Source organism: Sus scrofa, chromosome 16, assembly GCF_000003025.6.
Source record: "Sus scrofa isolate TJ Tabasco breed Duroc chromosome 16, Sscrofa11.1, whole genome shotgun sequence".
Classification (NCBI taxonomy): Eukaryota; Metazoa; Chordata; class Mammalia; order Artiodactyla; family Suidae; genus Sus; species Sus scrofa.
The window spans coordinates 79,923,190-79,943,072 of record NC_010458.4 but is presented as its reverse complement, the minus strand read 5'-3'; the positions used below and the strand labels follow the sequence as shown (position 1 = coordinate 79,943,072).

The window sequence follows — 19,883 nt, the reverse complement described above, 5'->3', positions numbered from 1 at the left end:
CTGCATGGACAGACGACCCATGTGCAATGTACAAAGGACCTAAATAGACATTTCTCCAGAGAAGATGTGCAGGTGGTCAACGAGTACACGATGAGACAGTCAGCATCATCAGTCGCCAGGGAAACAGATCAAACCACAATGAGATACCACTTAACGCCCAGCAGGATGACTAGAATAAGGAGAGGGAATAACAAGCGTAGGTGCGGATATGGAGAAGTCTCAACCCTGCGCACTGCACTTGGGTGTTAAGTGGTTTCACCTCCATGGAGAGCAGTCTGGTACTTTCTCAAAAAGTTAAACATTGAGTCACTATGTAAGCCATCAATTCCATCCCAAGAGAAATGGATGTGTAAGTCCCACAAAAACTTGTACAGAAATGTCCATAGCACTGTCCACAATAGTCAAGAGGTGAAAAAAATCCAAGTCCATCCAACAGATAAGCAAAATGTGGTCCATTCATATAATGGAACATTATTCAGCCACAGGAAGAAATGAAGTTCTGATGCTCTCTACAACACGGTGAGCCTTAAAAACATTTTGCTAACTCAAAGAAGCAGACGCAAAAGGCCACACATTGTGTGATTCTACTGACATGAAATGGGCAGAGTCGATAAGCCCATAGAGACAGAAAGCAAGCGATTGTTCACCAGGGGCTGGGGAGAGGGGCTGGTGGGTGGTGATTGGTAAATGGGCACAAAGTTTCCTTTTTTTTTTTTCCTGGTTAAACAGTAGTTTTCTTTCTTTTTCTAAAGTTTTATTGAGGTATAACTGATTTACAATGCTGTGATAATTTCAGCTGTATTGCAAACTGACTCAATTATTCGTGTACATACATCCATTGTCTTCCATACTTTTTTTCCCACAGATTATCAGAGGATATCGTGTAGAGTTCCCTATGCCATATATCAGGTCCCTGTTGGCCAATCATTCCATATACTTCAGTGTACATACGCCAGTCCCAAACCCCCGGTCCTTTTCCCACCCCCACCTGTCCGCTTTGGTAACCATAAGTTTTTCAAAGTCTGTGAGTCTGTTTCTGTTCTGCAAATGCGTTCATTTGTATCCTTCTGTTACATTCCATGAATAAGTGGCATCATGTGATGTTTGTCTTTCACTGTCTGACTGACTTAATGTGATAATCTCTAGGTTGGTCCATGTTGCTGCAAATGCCATTATTTCATTCTTTTTTATGGCGAAGTAATAGTCCATTGTGTGTATACACCACACCTCCTTTATCCAGCCTCTGTCGGTGGACATTTAGACTGCTTCCATGAGTTGGCTATTGTAAAAAACGCTGCTGTGCATTGGGGTACGTGTATCTTTTCAAATTATGGTTTTCTCCAGATAGACGCCCAGGAGTGGGATTGCTGGATCATGTGGTAGTTCTATTTTTAGTTATTCAAGGAACCTCTATACTGTTTTCCATAATGGTTTTACCAATTTAAATCCCTACCAACAAGGTAAGAAGGTTCCCTTTTCTCCACACCCTCTCTGGCATTTATTTTTTATAGATTTTTTGATGATGGCCATTCTGGGTGGTGGTACCTCATAGTAGTTTTGATTTGCATTTCTCTAGTAATTAGTGATGTTGAGCATCTTTTCATGTGTTTTTAGCCATCTGTATGTCTTCTTTGGAGACAGGTGTATTTAGATCTTCTGCACATTTTTAAATTGGGTTGTTTGTTTTTTTGGATATTGAGTTTCGGGAGGTGTTTGTTTATTTTGGAGAGTAATCCCTTGTCATTCGCTTCATTTGCAAATATTTTCTCCCATTCTGTGTGTTGTCTTTTCGTTTTGTTTATAGTTTCCTTTGCTATGCAAAAACTTTTAAGTTAAATTAGGACCCGTTTATTTTTGCTTTTATTTTCATTACTCTAGGCAGTGGATCTGGAGTTCCCATTGTGTCTGAGCCAGCTAGGAACCTGACTAGTATCCATGAGGATGCAGGTTCAATTGCTGGTCTCACTCAGTGGGTTAAGGATCCAGTGGGTTTAAAAATCCCATGTGTTTCGTGTTTGCTCAGATTGTCGCCTCCATCTGTGGTGTAGGTCACAGACGCGCCTTGGAGCCCAAGTTGACGTGGCTGTGAGGTAGGCGGGCAGCCACGTCTCTGTTTTGACCTCTAGCCTGGAAACATCCATATGCCGCAGGGGCAGCCTTAAAAAGCAAATAAATAAATATGCACAAAGCTCAGACTATAACTACAATGATTGATATATTTAACTGCATTAAAATTTCATACTGCTGGGTGATAAATTTAAAAGATGAGCTGCACAATGGGAGATGTTTGATTAGGCAACTAATAATCAGAATGCAGAATACATAGAGTTCCGAAAACCTTATATTTGCAAAAAGACAGACTAATGGGAAATTAGGCATTGTGAATCGGCATATCAAATGCCAATTTTGAAATTGTCACTAAACACTTAGGCTCAATAAACAAAAAAAGTTCAATCTTTCTAATAAATAGGGAAAAGTGTAAGCGAGCTTTCATACCTGTCCTTTGGCAAAGTACTTAAACCCTAAAAATATTTAAAGTTAAAAACATTCATTTTCCTAAAATGTAATATAAAGCTAAGATGTTTAATATTTTTACGTATTGGGGTTTAAAAATCCCAAGTGTTTGGCGTTGGCTTAGTGTTTGCGCCATGGCTGTGACATGTCAGGCAGCACATGGCCGCGAGTCTCACGCTGCCTGGGACCCCTGCCCAGGGCAGTGGAGTCAGGCGTCCCTATCGCAGCTCTGCAATGGCTCAGCCCCAGAGCCGGCAGCATGCAAATGGAAAGGCAACGTGTGACCTGTGTACAGAGGACTGCAGCACATCAAAGGCACACAGGAAAGCCTCAGAGCAATGGTGAGTAAAAAAAGGCAGCAAATTACAAAAGGATCAGAGCAGTATGGTGTCGTTTGGGTAAACCCTAGAAATACCCCCAAAGCTCTGGGCGGCCACCAGCCCATGCTCGTGCTGCTAAAGCATGAAATTGTGCAAGAAGTGACACGTAGCAGTTTTATTCCAGGAGCACTCTGTGGTAATATCTGCGGTAATATCTGCTCAGAGCTGACCATGCCTGTGGAGGCCTGCGGGGAGCTGAGAAGATACAAGAAGCCGAGGAAGGGAGCTTGCCTGAACGGTGCAATTCCGAGGGCAGTCTCCTAATCAGAAAAAGAGGCCTGCCTGAACGGTGCAGTTCCGAGGACAAGCTCCTAATCAGGAAAAGGGGCCTGTCTGAACGGTACCATTCTGAGGGCAGGTTCCTAAACAAGGGGATGCCTGCCTGCACGGTGCAATTCCAAGGACAGGCCCCAGAAGACAATGAGGCTCACCTGCTGACATAGGTGGAAAACTAAATTTCCCTGGAAATAATTCCCATTTTGTGTTGCTGAGTGGGGATTGTCCCATGGATAACTTAATCTTTTCTGTTATTCACTTGCTCTTCAGTTTTTCTCAGTCTTTCCTGATTATTTACTTATTATTCCTATTTCCCAATCTTATTGTCCTGTGGTGATTTGTGACTTAACAAAATTACAGCAATAGTATAATAAAAATTTCATCCTGAAGGACTTTTCCCCTATTTAAATCCAACTTAGTTAAAACATAGTGTTTATTTATTAACTAGTTATATAGTAAACTTTAGAGTTAGGATTTTATTGAGGTCCATAGAAGTTAGCCATATATTATCCAAAAAACCTACCTGTGAGTTTTGTCTTTGATTTTAAAAGCTTTTAAGTGATAGCTGGTTTAGTTAAGTTGGTTCATATTTCCTTACACTATCTCCCTGCCGTAACACTTTGAAAATAAGTGCCAGTCTACGAACAAGGTTTGTAAATGCCAAATTCTTGTGTCTGTGACCTCTTCAAATTGTAAAGACTGGCTGGCCATTTGTACTGTCTCCTCCTTTCCACACGATGTATTGTACCTAATGGCCCCTAAATTGTACCCACTATGTTTAGTTAAAACAAAGATCTTAAAACATGATGTATAGCTGCTATATCATGTAATAGTTAACCAATGTACTTTTAACACTGTGATGTAATGTGTAGCAAAATGCTGTCTATATAATCAACCACTTATGCCAATAAAATTGAGCAGTCCAGCGCCCTGAAAGAAGGGACAAAGAGGCTGTCTCCATAACTGTACATTCGCCGACGCCACATCCCTCTCTGATCGGGAAGTGCATGCTCCCTGGCCGCCGGAGCTGGCCTCTGCCAGGGGCCTGCACAGCTTTTCTCTGCGTGGAATGTTGCATGATCTCTCTCTTTACGTCGTATCGGACAGCGCGACACCATCAGCTCTTCCTGTCCGTGAACACCTGAGTCTTTCCACGTATTTAGGTCGTCTTTAATTTCTTTCAGCCATGTTTTGTCGTTTTTAGCATACACATCTTTCATGTCGAGTAGATATATTCCTAAGCATGTTGTTTTTTAAATGGTATTTTTGTTTTGTTTTGTTTCTTTTTAGGGCCGCATCCATGGCATCTGGAGGTTCCCAGGCTAGGGGTCCAATCAGAGCTACAGCTGCCGGCCTACACCACGGCCACATCAGATCAGAGCTGCGACTGTGACCTACACCACAGCTCATGGCAACACCAGATCCTTAGCCCACTGAGCGAGGCCAGGGATCCAACCCACAACCTCATGGTTCCTAGTCGATTTGTTTCTGCTGCGCCCCAGCGGGAACTCCCAACCACCCTTGTATTCCTTGAATAAATTCCACTTTTTCATGGTGAATATTTCCAATTTGCTATCGAATTCTATTTACCAAAATGCTATTGAGGGTTTTTTGCATTCTTATTCATCAGGGATATTGGTCTGTAGTTTTCTTTTCTTATGTCTTTGCCTGGCTTTGGTATTAAGGTCATGCTGGCCTCAGTGAATTCAATTTTTTGGAAGAGTTTGAGAAGGAGGCTCATCTCCTCTTGTGACCTCAGCTCAGCCTCGGTCCCTCTTCCCTCCGTCTGCCCATTCAGTGCCCTCATCTCTAAACACACCTGTGTGTGGAAGCTTCCTGTTTTCCAACCCCATTTCCCCTCTTGGTGCCAAGCTCTCACAGCAATCCGCCCACTTGACACATCTAATAGCATCTCAGTGGTAACGTGTCTCCTCCTCCCAAATCTGCTTCTCCCCAGTCTCCCCATCTCAGTAAATGGTACCAACGTCCCCTTGCCCGTTTAGTCCCAAATCCCTGAACTGTCTTGGTGCTGAGAGCAAATCCACAGTAGCTAATATAAGCATATGGGATGTATTCGAGGACCTCAGGGGGGTCACATCACCTGTGAGAGGGTCACCCAGAAACATCAGCGCCCCGGAGAAATCTCCAACAATGCTGTAGAATTGTGTTAGGGAATCCCCACGGCCTTGTTCTCTTCTACTGGGCAGCAGTGCTGCCAGGGACTTGAACTGCCCCAGACAAACCAAATATCCACTGCCAGTCTCTTCTGATAGCCACTACTCCTGTATTTCTTCTCACATCTTATGTGGTGACATTTCCAACAATGCTGGAAAAGCAAAACAAAACTAGGCTTATCCGTAACCTCAGATGCAAGAGATCGAGGCATGGAATTTTGCAGTTTGCAGCTCCTATATGCAGGGGGCATGTGGGAGGGTTGCCAGGGACCGTGATCAACTAACGCCCTGCCTTCCCCCATCCCCCTGTTTCTCTCTCCCTCTCTCTCCAGAGCCAGCGATCAGACAGTCCCCTCGGCCCTCTGCCTGAAATAGACCATGCTTTGACCGTTTTCACCACCTTTGTCCTTCCCACCTGAGCCCTGCCCCCATCACTCTCAGCAAGACTGCGGCAGCTGCTTCCTGACTGTGTTCCCTGCCTCTTCCAGCTGTGGTCTCCACACTGCAGCCAGGGTGAGCCGTTTGGGATGTGAATCAGATAATGTCACTTCCTCTCCAAACTCTTTCCACAGTGGTTTCCCACAACACTCAGAATAAAACAAAGCTCATCACTATGACCTGCATATCCCTGCAGCCTCCGCGACCCTGTCACTTTCTGCAAGCCCTCGGTGCCCCTGCCTGCCTGCGTCCCTTGAGCACACCAGATCTGTTCAGCCTCAGGGCCTTTGCACAAGCGGCTCCTCTGGGTGAAAATCACAAGCAGCTCCCTCCCTCACTTTCTTCTGGTCCCAGGGCACAAGCCCCCTTCTCTGGCCTGTCTTCCTTATTCAGATGTATTTCTCTGTTCATTGCTTTATTGTCTGTCCGCCTCCATTGGAATGTCAGATCCCCAAGGAGCCTAACAGGCACGGTGAAAAGTAGGTGATTAGTAAGTACCTTCTGAACAAATCAAGCCATCTCAATAGTCCAAGTTTTGGAGAAAAGTTCTTAGAAAACATGCCTGACTCTGGATACACAGCAAAGAAGGAAGCAGATCGTTAGAAATTGTGGCTGGAGACACATGAGGACTCCTGAGCTCTCCCTGTCCAGGCCCAGCTTCCCCTCTGTACCACAGAGGTACAACACCCACCAGCCTCCAAATCTCCAGCACAAGTGAGATTCCAGAGCTGCACCCTGATCAGGCATCCAGGTCACTGTTGACCTCCCTCGAGGTCAGCTCCTGGACAAATCTCCTGTTCTGGAGGCCTGCCAACATTCTGTTCTGCAGATGCTTTGGGACCACAGGGGTTTATGCAGGGTGGCTCCTGTTTCTGGAGCGTCAAGGGCAGGTGAGCGGGTGAGAAGAGAAGGGGGGGCGCGGTGCTCAGGGATTAGGAGTAACACCCAGATCCCTGGCCCTGAAGTGGGCCTGACTCTGCATGGGCTCAGTGGGTGGGACTGGAGGTTCCAGACAGCCGAATAGAGGAACCAGTCAGGGAGCCACTACAGGAATTCAAAGAACCGGTGTGGGGTGAGGGAGGAGCTTCATTCATTTGGCATCTGCAGCCATTCAGCTCCAACACAACTCAACTTTAAATGAGTGCCTGAGTCCCGCAGTGGGTGGGCCGAGTCAGTGCCCGTGTTTCTAGTCAGGACGTAGTGCAGGATGAGACTCCTGAAGACCGGGAGGGGACCCCCGCTAGAGCGGATTCCACCCCCCGCCCCCGCAGAGGAGCGGAGTCCTGAGACCCGGGCTGCATTCCCAGCACACAGCCTGAGACCTAGAGTCGCTTAGCTACAGAGAAGGCTTTTGTTTCCCTGGGGTGGGCGTGGAGGATACTTTGGGGAGGTTTTCCATAAACCCAGGCGTTAGGGTTGCAAACACAGTGAGAGCTTGTTAACTCCTCGAGGAGGCTAGGGTGGCTGCTCGCTCAGGAGTTCTGTTTACCCAGCAGAGCGCATCCCACCTGCCAGGATGCTCGCTCGGCGGAAGAGGGCTGGTCCACCCACACAGGCTGAAATGGGTCCGCTCCATCTACACCAGTGGAAATCAGGGTCTGATTGCCTTCATTAGCGTGTTTACGCAGGTGCATATGAGGTGCATCTACATATGCTGGGGGAAATCACCGTCCAATAGCTTTCTACCCAGAAGGCAGGAGTGTCCACACCCGCGGAAGTCGGGTGCAGTGTCACAACCACGGGTCTGAGAACAAAATGGCAGGTACCCAGGCTCCGCTAGAACAAAAGTAAAAGGAATGTCGCCCCCGCCCACAGCTGGGGAGGGAGGAGCTCGCCCCAGCCCCCCCACCCCGCCCCCTGTGGGGTCCCCTCCTAGGTGAGGGCACAGCCCGAGGCGCCGGCAAGGCGGCCCCCAGGGTTGGGGTCGGTGAGACGCCCTCCACCCGCCCTGCCACCTCCGAAGATGGGATCCCTCCAACTTCCCGCTCCGGAGACCCAAAGGGTGAGACGTCCTCTCCCACCTCGAGTCCCCGCGGAAGAGACCCCCTCCAACCGTCGCCCTGGGCGGCGGAGAGAGAGAGATTCCCCTTCCTAGTTCTGGGCCCTCGCGGGGGAGACCCCACCCCCCAACTCCCAGCCAGAACCCCGCGGGAGAGACGCCCCCTCCCCGCCCCGCCGCGGTCCCAGGCCCCGCCCCCGTGTGGTGGGCGGGGAGCGCCGCCGGGAGGGCCCGCCCCCAGCCCGCCCCCAGCCCGCCCCCAGCCCGCCGTCCTTCCCACGCCCGACTGGCGGACCTGCTGAGCGGTGTCCTCTCTGCTGCCGGGACAAAGGCGGTGCCACCATGGCTCTCCGCGCGGCGCTCGGCCGAGGGGACCGGGGCGCCGGCGCCAAGGTAGGGGACGGCGAGAGAGTGTGGGGACCGGTTATGGGGCCGGGGCTGCGGGGGAGAGAGCTTTCACTTTTTCTGCCACTTCAACGAAGATTTAGCAAACTTTTCCTTTAAACTCCTGAATATTTATGAGAGAAATATGCTTTTCCAGGCAAATTTGCATTGATGGCGGGAAGGGAGTGCAGGCGGAGGGGGCTGGAAGACTAAAAGACGCTTTTGAAATTGTCGCCCACAGTCAGAATGTTCCTGAGTTATTCATTACCTCGAATCTGGCAGCACGAACCAATGAACTTTGTGCACGAAGACAAAGACCTTTTGCTTGAAAAAGTACCAGAGTAGACTGCAAACTGGAAGGGCAGTTTAGATAGTGAACATTGCTTAGCAAAGAAGATGGTCGCCTTGGGTCTGGAATAGGGCGGTGGAGGCTGTCCTGCATTTCTTCCTGTGAATTGCAAAACCTGGGCTGGGTTTGTCTTACCCTTTTTCCCATGAACCAGATTACAGAGGGTTTTGCTACAGTAATTACACTCTACGCCTGTTACCCAACAGCATTTTCACTTTAAAAAGTTAGCTGGTACTTTCAGGTGCCTAATTAAGATTTGAAACGTGTTATTAAAAAATTAATTTGAACAGAGCTGAAACTGTGCGTAATTAACAGCTGAGCATCAGGTCACCACTTAGTGTCCTGAAAAGGGATTTCAGAGTGGACAGAAGTGAGGGTTGCCTTCACTTCCTGGCCCTGCCCTCCACCCCCAGGCTCTCTGGGGCAGCAGGAACTCTGGAGGCCACTGTTCTCCGTGGACACAGTCAGGCTCCCAGACGTCTCCGCATGTGGTGGAGGGCTCCGGGTCCCCCACAGAGATATGCACCCACTTCTGCTTCTGAGGAGACACCCTGTTTGGGGTCCGGTCTGCAGACAGGAGGGTGGCCCGGGTTGGGAGCACAAGTGGACTGTCCAGGCAGGCTGCAGAGCCCTGCTGGGCTGCGGCCTGGGTACAGGTGGCCTGGGGTTTTATCCGGTTAGGGGCCCCGTGTGGGTCTCGTCCGAAGTCGCCTTTGGGAAATGTGGACCTTTGTGTCTGTGGTGTCTGTTGGGTTGCGAGCCTGCTGGTGGTCTCACGCGAACACTTCATCACTTGCAAATCTCCCCAGAATGCTGGGCTCAGGAAACAGAGTCGGCCCTGAATCTGCCCCCAGGTTCTCTGAGATGTGTGTTCACAAATTGTTTCATTCAAGCAAACCCAGGAGACCCCAGGTTTCCAGATTGCGGCAGTTTTTACAAGAATCATTCAGGCCAAGTTCACATGCCTCCCTCCTTCCACACAGAACGAATATACCCTCACTTTGGGCTTGAACCTAGACCAGGTGGCTTGGAGCCCTGGGTCCCGACAGCAGTAGGCCAAGGCGCCTGCCCATCCTACTGATGGTGCAACGTGAGGCTTCTGCGCTCGGCCCGTGGCTCCTGGCAAGAAGCGGCCTGGAAGCAGTGGTTTTCCTCTGGGCAGGGCTGTGCCCTGAAGCAGCGGTGCCTCTGCTGCCCTGTCAGAGCAGGGCCTTGCTCTCCCTGGGAGGGCCCCTAGGGATTGCAGCTTCTGAAGTATTTGTGTCCCTGTGCCCCTGTCAGGGCTGGCACTCCGCAGGTGTGGACAGGCCAGTGCTCAATGGCGCAGCCAAGAAGAACGAGCCCAGAGAGACTGCTGGTCTGGCCTAAGCGCACAGCACACTTGTGGGGGGCTGAGGGTGGCGGGGCTGGAGGGCTGGCCTGAGAGGTGCTGAGTCCCGTCCTGCACCTATTGATCCTGAGAGGCCATGGGCATCTTGGGTCCCCTAAGCAGAAGCCACCCCACAGTCACCATTTACCCTGTGAGAGGGTCAAGGAGGCTGATGCCCGTGGAGTGAGGAAAAGTCTCCAGACCCGGACCCGGTGCCCAGGAGCAGGTCTCGGCTCTTGAATGGGAAGTGTACCCACACCCACCTGCTATTAGCTGTCCGCCCGCCTTTGGGCAGGTAGTTCGGCCTCGTGGAGTTTCAGTCTGTTCATTAACAGGAATAACCTGTGCCCCGCCTACCTCTCAGAGGACCGTGGGTTTAATTTTAAAACGGATGTGTAGGCGCTTCTCGAAGGGAAATCTAGACCTGGAATTAGCTTCGGGCTGTTAGGTGACCTCGCCCTGAGAGTGAAGAGGCTGGAATTGAGCTCTTTCCCTGGTTAGAATGGGACACAGGGTGGTGTGGACGGAGGCAGCGGGCTCAGTAGTTGGGGGTGCAGGCTCCGTGGCCAGAGTGGCCTGGGTTCTGGTTCCCCCACTGAGCCGGAGGACAGGTGAGAGCTCCTCAACCTCGCTGTCCTTGTTATAGTGATGACGGTAGCAGGACAGTGTGCCTGGAAGAGTGTCTGCATACAGTAAGTACTCAATAAATGGAGCTATTATTCCCTGACTCTGTGATAGAAGAGGGATTTTCATGCAAAGAGATAAAAAGGAGTGAGTGAGAATTTTTCATCAAATCACTTAAGGGGAATATTCAGTGACGTGATCTTCAAGGTATGTTGGTATTGAAAGATACATCACCAGGGAAGAGAAATTCTAAGCACAGTGTCATGCCATTTTAACGATGTATTCATGTAGTTCAGAAAAGAAATACTTTGTGGAGCTGCCCGAATGGATAGGTCATGACTCCCTCGAGTTCAAGCGCCCAGAGTTCTCCCTGTGGATCACTCAGGAGACTGAGGACAACTTAACTGGAACAAGCGTTTAGTCCGCCCGAAACACGCTGGGTAGCTAACTAATCAGTTAGTTCTCCAGCTGATGCTTGCTGGTCCAGAGATGCTAACGTTCCGTGACGGCAACCCTGAGAATCGTGGTGATCCGAGCAGACTGGCCTCAAAGCGCAATGTAACTCTCCCCAAAGCACGTGGGTAAATAGGAAGAGCATGTGGGAGGGTTGTTGGAGACACAGAGTAACAACAGCAACAAATGAGGAGCAAAAATATCATTATAACCTCTGGAGGGTACTGGAATTAATTCTTCAGAAAAATTAATTGAGGTGAAATTCACATGACACAAGTTTAGCCATTTTAAAGCAAACAGTTCAGTGTCCTTAGTATCGTATCATGCAACCACCACCCTTTGGCAGTTCCAGAACTTCCCAACATCCCAAAGCAAAACCCCACACCCATTAAGTGGTTTCTTCTATTCCATCTTCTCCCCATCCCTGGAACCACTAGTATGCTCTCTGTCTCTGTGGATGTGTCTACTCTGAATATTCCATATAAATGGAATCATGAACTAGAGGATTTTTTTTTTCACGTAACAGGAAATCTGCCATCGTATCCAGCTTTAAGTGTGCAGTTCAGGGGTATGACGTATACCGTGTTGTGCAGCCATCACCACCATCCATCCCCGTGATTCCTTCATCTTAGAAATCAGAAACTATACCCAGTGAACAGTAGGTCCTCCCTCTGCGCCCAGACCCTGGCAGCCCCCATTCTACATTCTGTCTTTGACTGTGGCTACACCTGTTACCTCTGTGGGTGGAGTCTTTTTGTGATTGGTTTATTTCCCTGAGCGTGACATCCTCAAGGTCCATCCATGTTGCATCATAATCAGAGCTTCTGTGGCTGAATAGCACTCCCTTGTCTGCAGGGACCGCATTCCGTTTATCCATTTATCTGTTGATGGACATTTGGACTCTTTCCATCTTTTAGGGTTTGTGAGTACTGCTGTTATGATCATGTGTTTGCGAGTCTTTGTGTGTACATATGTTTTCATTTATTTCATTTCTTTGAACGCATACCTAAGGAGTAGAGTTTCAGGGCCGTGTGGTAATTCTCTAAAGGTCTAACTTTTTGATGACCGGCCAAACTTCGTTTTCATAGAAGCTGAACCATTTTACATTTTCCCAGCAATGTATGAGGGTTCCATCCCTCCACAGCCTCCCCAGGACTTGTTGTTTCCTTGTTTTAGAGTCACCCAATGTGCAAAGTGATATTGTGTTGTGGTTTGTATTTACCTAAGCACTGCTGACGTTGAGGCTCTTTTCACATGCTTGTGGCCATCTGTATTTCTCCTTTGCACATTTTAAATTTAATTAATTAATTAATTTTGCTTTTTAGGGCTGCACTTGCTACATATGGAGGTTCCCAGAGTAGGGGTCGAATCAGAGCTACAGCTGCCGGCCTACACCACATCCACTGCACCACAGGATCCAAGCCACATCTGAGACTTGGCACAGCTCATGGCAACGCGGGATCCTTAACCCACTGAACGAGGCCAGGGATCGAACCCACAACTTCATGGTTCTTAGTCGGATTCGTTTCCGCTGCACCACGGCAGGAACTCCTGTTTTTAAATTTTATTTTATTTCATTATTTTTTTTTATGGCCACGCCCATGGCATATGGAAGTTCCCCGGGCCAGGTATTGAATCTGAGCCACAGCTGCAACCTGTGCTGCAGTTTTGGCAACACCAGATTCTTTAACCCACTGTGCCAGGCTGGGGATTGAACCCACACCTCTGCAGCAACCCAAGCCACTGCAGCTGGATTCTTAACCCACTGTGCTGTAGCAGAAACTCCTTAAATTCCTTTTTGGATTGTTCATTGCCGGTGTAGAGACATACAAGTGGTGTTGATCTAGTACCTGCAGCTTTGCTGAATCCACTTATTAGCTTTAGTAGCTTTCTTGTGGAGTCTTTGGAATTTTCTATGTATAGGATTCTGTCATCTGCATTTTTTTTTTTTTTTTTTTTTTTTGGCTATGCTCACAACATGTGAAAGTTCCCAGGTCAGGGATTGAACTCATGCCACAGCAATCACCTGAACCATAGCAGTGACAGTGCTGGATCCTTAACCTGCTAGGCCACCAGGGAACTCCACTTCTTCACTTCTAAATTTCCTGCCTTTAATTTTTTTTCTTACCTAATTATTCTTTATAGAATTTGGAGGGCAGTGCTACGTAGCAGTGGAGAGAGTGGGCGCCCTTGCTCAGTTTCTGATGTTAAGAGGAGAGTCTTTCAGGCTTTTACCATCAGGCATGAAGTTAGCTGTGGCTGTTTTTGTTTTTGTCTTTTTAGGGCCTGGAGGTTCCCAGGCTAGGGGTCTAATGGGAGCTGTAGCCGCTGGCCTACAGCACAGCCACAGCAACGCCGGAACTTTAACCCACTGAGCGAGGCCAGGGATTGAACCTGAAACCTCATGGTTCCTAGTCGGATTCGTTTCCGCTGTACCACAACGGGAACTCCCTCACGGAGCACTTAACCGTGTCTGACGTGTACCAGAGCCCTCACGTTGTTCCCACCACATCGTTCCCTGGGATGTAGCCGAGCATCCACGACGTGCTTGCTCCCTCCGTGAGGATACCTTCTCAGCACTGTAGCTTTCACTTTCTTTTTTTTTTTTAATGATTTTTTCCGTTATACCTGGTTTCAGGGTCCTGCCAATTTTCTACTGTACAGCAGAGCGACCCAGGCACTCGTACATATGTAGGTTCGTTTTCTCGGCTTATCCGCCATCCTGCTCCATCATAAGTGATCGGATCTAGTTCCCAGTGCCAGACAGCAGAACCGCACCTCCTGGTCTTACACCCTGTGCCTGTCTGTCAGCCCAGGACATTCATCTTTGTATCCTTCGGGATGCTTAGCACACAGTAGGGGCTCGGTAAATGTGCTTTGGTGTCGAGTGTGGAAAATACTTAGTGATCCAGGAGAATGGTGCCCCTGCGATCAGCGTATAATGAGAAACAGCAGAAGTGAGGGGCTGGCACGTCAGGACAGATGGCACGGGAGCCCCTGCGAGGGCGTGTCCACCGAGCCCGTGCTTCCTGTGACCCTTCTGCCCAGACCACAAGGACACTGGAGGCAGAACACCTGGTCCAGGCCGGGCCGAAAGAGGCGGCAAGGGCACCCGGGCCCTGCAGTGGGTTATGGCAGACCCTTCAGTAGCACTTAGACAAGCCAGGGCCCCCCTCAAATCTTGGAATGCCAGCATTCGTAGATGCTTTCATTGGCCAGCTTTTGCGCCGCCATAGACGCGGATTTATGTCAGTACTCTCCTTAGGCTCTGTCTTCTGAGTTTTCATATTGGTTTCTATTTTGTCCTTCCCATCATCCCATCCAGAACTGTCCCACTCTTCTGAGCTAGAGGAAACGGATGCCTTCCAGCCACACCCCAACTGGTGTACAACCACTGTGAGTTTGGAGAGGCTCTGCCAGTGCCCGACCGCTCCCCTTCTCTGCTGGGGGGGGCCCTCTTGGTTGCTCCCCAGGCCCTGGGTCCTCAGGAAGGGGCTCCTCCCTGCACACTGGATGCCTGGGCTCTGTGCAGCCCGTGCGCCCCCGCCCCTGGCCCACCACCTCTGTCCCCGGGATTTATACTAGGACCTCAACCCTCTCACCGGTGGCTCAGATCTCCTGGGTACCCACAGCCCTCTGGCGCTGCCCGGCTGGTGTTACTGGCGGCTTTGCCCTTACAGTCCTGGAGGGGTAGTTGTTAGGAACAGATCTGGTAAAGGCCTCGTGGGTCCCGAGTGGCAGCACGACGTCCTCTGTGGTGGCTGCTACTCCTGGCCCTGGACAGACCTGGGTGTCCCTGCTCTGTGACAGCGTCAGGGTCAGTGTCAGGGTCTTCCAGTCCTCCACTTAGAGCAGGTGCCAGAGGGGACAACAGCCCTCACTGTTCCTGCCCAAGTGCATCACGCCCCCGGGCCCAGTGCTGCAGGACTGGGGTTCCCTTGGTTTCCGATCTCCTCCTTCCTTCTCCGTCTTCATTCACAGAGTGACATAGCTCAGGGTCATTCGTTTTGCTTCTTCTTCTTCTTTTGTGTGTGTGTGTGTGTGTGTGTGTGTGTGTGTGTGTGTGTGTGTGTGTGTGTTTATGGCCACACCCATGGAATATGGAGGTTCCTAGGCTACGGGTCGAATCGGAGCTACATCTGCCAGCCACAGCCACAGCCACAGCCACACCAAATCCAAGCCACGTCTGTGACCTACGCCACAGCTCACGGCAACACTGGATCCTTAACCCACTGAGCGAGGCCAGGATCGAACCCACAACCTCATGGTTCCTAGTTGGATTCGTTTCCGCTGCACACTGGTGGGAACTCCAGCACATCTTCTTTATTCATGTATCTGTCGATGGACATTTAGGTTGCTTCCATTTCTAGGCTATGGTGAATAGTGCTGCAGTGGACATAGGGGTGCATGTATCTTTTTGAACTATGGTTTTGTCCTGATATACACCCTCGAGTGGGATTGCAGGATCATATGGTAGTTCGAGTTTTAGTTTTCTGAGGACTCTCCACACTGTTCTCCACGGTGGCTGCACACATTTACATTCCCACCAACAGTGTAGGAAGGTCCCCTTTTCTCCGCAGCCTCTCCAGTGTTTGCTATTTGTAGATTTTTAATGATGGCCTTTCTGACCTGTGTGAGGTGATACCTCGTGGTAGTTTTGATATGTATTCCTTTAATAATTGGAGACATTGAGCATGTTTTCATGTGCCTTTTGGCCATCTGTATGTCTTCTTTGGAGAAATGTCTATTTATATCTTCTACCTATTTTTTGATTGGGTTGCTTGTTTTTTTGATCTAGAGCTGTCTGACCTGTTTGTATATTTTGGAGATTAATCCCTTGTTGGTTGCCCTGTTTGTATATATTTTCTCCCATTCTGTAGGTTGTCTTTTTGTTTTGTTTATAGTTTGCTGCACAAAAGCTTCTTTTCTTTTTTCTTTTTAGGGCCTCATCTGCAGCACATGGAAGTTCCAGGGTAGGGGTCAAATCAGAGTTACAGATGCCAGCCTACTCCACAGCTTGTGGCAATGCTGGATCCTTAACCCACTGAGTGAGGCCCACACTCATGGGATCAAACCCACGTCCTCGTGGACACCAGTTGGGTTCTTAACCCACTGAGCCATGAGGGGAATTCTGAAAGCTTTACTTTAATTAAACCCCATTTGTTTATTTTTGGTTTTATATCCATTCCTGTAGGAAGCGGATCCAAAAAATATTGCTGTAATTAATGTCAGAAAGTGTTCTGTTTATGTCTTACTCTAGGAGTTCTGTAGTATCTGACTTTAAGTTTAGGGCTTTAATCCATTTTGGGTTCATTTTTGTGTGTAGTGTAAGAAAATGTTCTAATGTCATTCTTTTGCATGTAGCTGTCCTGTTTTCCCGGCATGACTTGTTAGAGAGACTGTCTTTTCTCCATTGTGTAGCCTTGCCTCCTTTGTCATAGATTACTTGACCATAGGTGCATGGTTTATTTCTGTGCTGTCTATCCTATTCCATTGAGCTATATTTTTCTTTTTTTGTGACAGTACCATATTGTCTTGAAGCCTGTAGCTTTGTCATATAGTCTGCAGTCAGGGAGACTGATTCCTCTAGCTCTATTTTTCTTTCGCTAGATTGCTTTGGATATTCGGCGTCTTTTGTGTTTCTATACAAATTTAAAAATTTTTGTTTTAGTTCTGTGGAAAAGTCATCGGCAATTTTACAGGGATTGCGTTGAATCTGTAGATCGCCTTGGGTGGTATAGTCATTTAGACAATGTTGATTCTTCCAACCCAAGAACACAATGTATCTTTCCATCTGTTTGCATCGTCTTTGATTTCTTTCGTCAGTGTCTTATAGGTTGCAGAGTGCAGGTCTTTTGCCTCCTTAGGTAGGCTTATTTCTAGGTATTCTTTTTGACATGATGGTAAATGGGATTGTTGCTTCTCTTGGGTGACCAGGGCTGTGGGATCTCAGTGCATGATGGCCCCTCTCCCCCTCACACTGGGCAGTTTTCAGAAGGTGAGCCAGTGAGGTGGAGGCCAGAAGGCTGTTGACCACAGCTCATCCATCAGTCAGGACCTGCCCTGTGTGTCTGGGTGAGGAACAGGCCGGGTTTGGGCATCTGAGCAGGGGAGGACGTCTCCCTGAGAGGGCCTGAGGCCTGCATTTCAGCTCAGAGGAGCCCTCTGAGACCGACCCCAGGGACACATCCTGCTTCCTTCCTTCCCCTTTAGGTCTCAGGTGAGCATGTGGCTCCAGGGCGGGTGAGTCCCACCCCGACTCCCTTCCATTCAGTCTCTGGGCTGATGGTTGCGTGTGACCAAGATGTGATTTGAGTCCTTGGAAGTCAGAGCCCATGGGCCCTTGCAGGATGAAACCAGTATTTACAAAATTCCTGTCAACAAGGAGGGCCCTGTCTGGCGGGGAGGCAGGCGCGTGGAGTGGCCTGGCCCCTTGGACAGGCTGGACGGCCTCCCTCTGAGTCCTCAAACACTGCAGACCCAGAGGATTCGCTGGTTTATTCTCGGTTTCCTTGGGAAAGTAGCTGTGTGATTTAGCCAGAGGAGCCACAGACAGCAACCGTTGTTCCTTTAAAAAGTGACTTCACAGTTTTACTGTCTGCGGCCTTGCAATTCTTCTCCAGACAAATGAACTTTGTGGTATTTCCCCTCAGGAAATGTTACATCTAAAACTAGAATTAAGCCTTTTTTAAAGTAAAAGCCTTCTGTCTTTACATAAAAGCATATTGCACCAAAAAGTTTAAGAGGATATCAGTTACCAATGACACGGTTTTCAGAATGACTGAATGAGCACAGTTCTAGGATTTCAATGAAGGGTGCCCTAATGGCTTCTACTTAAATTTTAATAAATGATCAGTCCAAGGAAAATGTGTCTGCTGGGATGCGCTTCTTTTCTGAGTGTCAAATGGCATAGGGACCAGCCCTGTCCTCCCCGCAGAGGCCCGCATTCCCTGTGAAGACCTGGGATGGCGAAGGGGAAGCCCCTGAGAATGTCCCTGTGCTCCACGGAAGGTCTGGGTGCAGCACTGAAGGCGCGGATTTCAGGATGGGGTGGGATGGCACTTCTTCGAAACCTGGCTGTTTCAGTTCACTGGCTGTGCCTCCTGTGATGACAGTGACAGCTGTCACTTCCAGGTGCCGGATAGGGTTCCCCTCACAGGCACAGGTATCAGTGTACCCATGACAGATGTGAGCACTTGCTCACATGCTCTGTGATGACCTGAGGACCTGCAGGTCACCCCCAACAGGAGCCCTGCTCCGCTCTTTCCCAAAGATGCCCCACATTCCAGGCAAGAGACAGGTGCCTTCAGGGTGGACACTTAAGTGCCAGCCTGTGGACATCTGCAGTGCACCTCTCTTATTAGATGGATTAGATCTCCCAGACCTCTTCTCTGTTTCAGGAGCTGGAATCCCTTGACATCTGTATTCAGCACACGCTCTCTGCCCTCTACCCCCCCTTTGAGGCCACGGCAGCCACGGTGCTCTGGCAGCTGTTCAGCGTGGCAGAGAAGCTCTACCGTGGGGATGGGCTGCGCTGCCTCACAGACTTCCTCATCCCGGCCAGGAGGGCCCTGCAGCACCTGCAGCAGGAGGCCTGTGTGAGTACCGCCCTGGGGACAGGGCTGTGAGACCCTCCCCTTCAGGGAACCGCTCAGATTTTTGGCTAGGGACAAGAGATAGGCAGTGTTTTGGAGTTCCCGTCATGGTGCAGTGGTTAACGAATCCGACTAGGAACCATGAGGTTGCGGGTTCAGTCCCTGGCCTTGCTCAGTGGGTTAAGGATCCAGCATTGCCGTGAGCTGTGGTGTAGGTTGCAGACACGGCTCGGATCCCACGTTGCTGTGGCTGTGGCATAGGCCGGCGGCTACAGCTCCAATTCGACCCCTAGCCTGGGAACCTCCATATGCCATGGCAGTGGCCTAAGAAATGGCAAAAAGACAAAAAAAAAAAAAAGAGAGAGAGAGAGAGAGAGAGATAGGCAGTGTTTTATCTGGTACCTGGAAATTATTTGATCTGGGCAGTAGGAATTTTAGATCCAGGGAAATCTGGTGAAGGAGGAAGAGGAGACTGTGCTTCTGTGTGTTTCAAATTGATCCAGGAATTAAGCAGATGCCATTCAGGTGAGTATTTGTTGTTTTCTTTCCGAAAGGAAGTGGGAGATGATTAAATATAAACATAAACAGTAATCGCAGCTATTTTTTCGCAGCATTTAAACATGTAGTTGGGGAAGCTGTCCCATTTTCCTCTCTTTCTTGAGTCCACTGGGCACTGGGCCAGCTCATTCCCTTTGGCTTCTGGCTCCACCTTTTCTTCGTTCCAAATAATTGGTGAAATGTGGCCTGTGTCCCAGCAACAGGGCTTCTCAGACTGCTAGTGAGCGTGGAGCCCAGGGCTGGCTGTGTCCCTTCCACTCCCCCCGAACTTTCACTCTGTTCTTCGGATGAATTAAGTTCCCAACCCCATGGTCATCTCCGAACTACAGGGCAGTGCCCATCCACACAAACAGACCCTGCTTAGTGAATTTCTTATGTGTTTTGTTTATCTGGGGGATACTTTTATTGCAGGGTTGTTTTTTTTTGTTGTTGTATATTTTGGGGGGCTGCACCCGCAGCATGTGGAGGTTCCCAGGTTAGGGGTCGAATAGGAGCTGTAGCTGTCGGCCTACACCACAGCTCACAGCAATGCTGGATCCTTAACCCACTGAACAAGGCCAGGGATCAAACCTGCGTCCTCATGGATGCTGGTCAGATTTGTTTCCACTGAACCACGATGGGAACTCCTGTTGCAAGTTGGGGTTTTTTGTTGTTTTTTTGTTGTTTTTGCTTTTTAGGGCTGCACTGGCAGCAGATGGAGGTTCTCAGGCTAGGGCTCGAATCACAGCCACAGCAACGCGGGATCCAATCTGTGTCTGCAACTACACCAC

The 19,883-nt window shown here is 49.3% G+C and overlaps 1 protein-coding gene across 1 annotated transcript in view; it reads left to right on the top strand.

Moving 5' to 3' along the window:
• Positions 8,027–19,883, top strand: part of PLEKHG4B (pleckstrin homology and RhoGEF domain containing G4B) — a 50,594-nt gene continuing 38,737 nt past the window's right edge. The window contains 2 exon segments of the mRNA XM_021076826.1: positions 8,027–8,174; positions 18,361–18,558. Coding sequence (XP_020932485.1) covers positions 8,124–8,174; positions 18,361–18,558 — 249 coding nt within the window. The 5' untranslated portion in view covers positions 8,027–8,123.